This window comes from Pygoscelis adeliae, unplaced genomic scaffold, assembly GCF_000699105.1.
Source record: "Pygoscelis adeliae isolate BGI_AS28 unplaced genomic scaffold, ASM69910v1 Scaffold63, whole genome shotgun sequence".
Taxonomy (NCBI): Eukaryota; Metazoa; Chordata; class Aves; order Sphenisciformes; family Spheniscidae; genus Pygoscelis; species Pygoscelis adeliae.
The window spans coordinates 1,784,644-1,787,720 of record NW_008824414.1 but is presented as its reverse complement, the minus strand read 5'-3'; the positions used below and the strand labels follow the sequence as shown (position 1 = coordinate 1,787,720).

General features: G+C 52.5%; 1 protein-coding gene across 1 annotated transcript in view; it reads left to right on the top strand.

Annotated features, from left to right (window-relative positions):
• The first annotated feature begins 2,175 nt into the window (after positions 1-2,175).
• Positions 2,176-3,077, top strand: part of SH3BP4 (SH3-domain binding protein 4) — a 13,559-nt gene continuing 12,657 nt past the window's right edge. Inside the window, exon 1 of the mRNA XM_009320773.1 lies at positions 2,176-2,305. Within this exon, the coding sequence (XP_009319048.1) occupies positions 2,188-2,305 (118 nt within the window). The 5' untranslated portion in view covers positions 2,176-2,187. The remainder of the gene's footprint in view (positions 2,306-3,077) is intronic.

Genomic DNA, 3,077 nt, shown 5'->3' with positions numbered 1-3,077 from the left:
TAGGGAGAAAAAAAAAAACCCTACAACAGCCTAACTAGTGTCTGCAGGGTCGCTTTAGGGGGAAGCAGTAAGTGTTTAGGGTCTTGCATGCCAGCTGGAAATGTGCAATCCAAACAGTGCCTTGTATTAATGAGAAACAACATCCTGCCCGCCACGGTGTTGCTTTGCAAAGGGGTGAGCTGGATAGATGGTGGACAGTGCTAGCTAACAAGAGCATCTTTCCTCCGTTCCCCGGCTTCCCACTGACAGCTTATTGCTTTTTCTTGCTGCTGATGGCAGCTCCAAGTCCCCTGTCTTACCTGGCCAGGCTCTGATAAGCGCAGTCTTGATTCAAAGCCTGGTTTCTCTGTATTTAATGCCTGCCAAGCCCTCTCCCCTTGGAGTGCTCCCAGCAGGGCTCAAAACAATGCTCTTCTCAAAGGGAAAAGTGTTTGCACACAAGTTCTCCCTTCCCTTTTCTGGCTGGAGCCTGGTGCATCCCTTCCAGCTAACTACATTCCCGGCATACCGGCCTGGGGGATGGCTTGGGAAGCATTTCAAGCAGGCTGGAGTATCTCCTGCTCAGGCTCTCCCCTGCAAATTTCCTCTTATTGCATTCCAGAAAAGGGCACCGAATCCTTCAGGGCTTGCTGGTCTTCCTCGCCATGCCAATGGAGAGAGACACACTGATTTAATAACAGCCAGCTGCAGCCAAAGCAATCGGCACTTGTCTTCACGTTTCCATCAGCTCTGTATTCCCACCTAAGGAATTTGGGTTTGGGGGTTATTTTCTGCTTGATCTGATTTTCAAGCAGAGGAAGGGAAAAAAAATTGCATGGGAGGGGGAGAAGGGAAAAACAGTACTAGGAGTGGATGAAAAGCCCTTTGGGTTGCGGAACTCAAGCAGGGGATTTGGATATAACTTTTAATTCCACAGGGCTTTATTTTTAAGAGCTGTTGGCACTTTGTAGCCTGGCTGGAGTTTTGTGGCAGGTGTGTAGGGAGCAGGATGTAGGGATGCTGGATAGCAGGATTTACTGGGATGGTGCCAGGTATGTCACCTATGTAGGTAGGACCGCCTACCTACTCTGTGGTGCAAACCTGAAGGGGCGAAGCATGGCTCAGGCTCTGCTGCTTCAGCTAGCAGAGAGGCACCAGGCCTTTCTGGCCACTCTCCGAGGTCCAGAGGACACAGGTGACACCAGAGGAGGTCTTAACCAGTGCTTGCATCAGGCACTATGCTGGTGGTTGAAGTGCCAGCATGTTCTGCAGGCAGCAGGAGGTGGGTTAATTTTCCTCTTGGCTCTGGCTTGCTGATGCAGCTGCTCTTCCACAGGGTTTCTGGAAGTGCTTTTGCAAGTGTTTCTGGGAAAAAAGAGGAGGAAAAACCCCTTTATTTTTCTTTTACCTTTTGGAAACTTGTCTCCCCCCCCGTTGTCATCCCTGTACTGGCTCCATGCAGCAGCTTGAGTGAAGCTGGGCAGTCAGTGCAAGAAGGGATGTTTCTCTGCCCGATCCCTGCCCAGTTGGCCAGACGAGGGGAGGGATGCAGGGACCAAGTGGGAGGAGCCAGTCCCCATCCCAGGACATCCTGGTGCTGTGGCAGGAGGCAGCAATGATCTGGTTGAACATGCAAAAACCTGGTCCCATGGGCCCTCCACGCTCACTAACCACTGCCTTGGGCTCCTACAGCACTGAGTGCTTGATGGTTTTATAAATATGTATTACAGCAACGTGCAAATGCCCTGAAAGCCCTTAAGAAATGGGGAGAACGGCCAATTTACGAGCCTGGGAGCAATGTATCCCCAAATATATCTTAAAGGCAAGAGGGCTGCTTCATACGGGGTTGTGGCCAGCAGTAGCATCATGCAAGACCAGGCTGTCCTCGCTACCCAAAGCCCTTGGTGATTTGTAGGCAGTGCTGTGCTTATTAGGAGCACCTAGGTTGTCTTTCATAATGCTTTACGGAGAACATGAGGATGTTCTCTTGTATCGGCACCGCAGGGTTGGCGTGTGCCTGGAGTGAGCATCGTCGGCGCGTGGGTGGCATGGTGGGACCTGGAGCCTTTGCTAACGTGCTGGGGTTCGTTTCTCTTCCCCAGGCTGGTTCCCCAAGGTGACACGAGGGTCCCCATAGCCAGCTTTGCTCGTGGAGAGGTCATGGCCTCCTAGTGCCGCCCTGGGACCGGTGGGGTCGGCGGGCCGGAGATGGCGGCACAGAGGATCCGGGCGGCCAACTCAGGCGGCCTGCCACGGTGCAAGTCGGAGGGGACGCTCATCGACCTCGGCGAGGGCTTCGCCGAGACCAGCCTCTGCGATGTCAAAGGTGTGGAGGGATGGGTGGGGACAATGCCCTCTCCTCAATTCGGGTGCATCCTCTCACCCCTGGGGTCTGGGAGGGGGTTTGGTTAATAATTAGCAGATGGCAGCTGATGGGGAAGAGCAGCAAGCGCTGACAAGTGCATCCACAGGTGCAAGGACGGGCATGGACCTGACACCAAGAGATCCAGCAACCAGGAGAGGTGACAGCAACAAGGCAGTTGCAAGGGTTTGTTTTCCCCTTCCCTGGAGCTGTGAGCTTGCGTGTTGCTTGAATAATCCTTTTTCTTCCTTTTATTGCTTTTTCTTCAGCTGTATTTACCTTACCCAGCATAAAAGCTGCATTCAGGTGAAAGGGAAATTACTGTTCCCGCAGCAGAAATGGATCCCAAGGAATAACTCCAGGTGGAATTTAGCACGCGCCGAGGGCCTTTAAAAATAAGCATGCATAAAAGCAATTGCTTTCGCAGGCGTAGCAAGAAGAGACCCGAACATCAAATGCTCTCGCTGCACATTAGATTGTTTTAAATGAAAAAATAGGAATTACTCATGTTCTCCAAGGGGTCTGCTGGTTTCAGCACATCTGTGTTAACCCTGCCGCCGTGCCGGCTGCGTGCACAGCTGAGGGGGGACATGGGGACGGCCACTCACCCATCTGATCCGAAGGGATGGGGAGACCAAAAATGCCCTGTCCTGCAGATGGCTCGGGCTGCAGCACTGGGTTAACAGCAGCTTCCTACCAGGGTGGTAAAATAGTTTCAATACGGAGTTTATATATA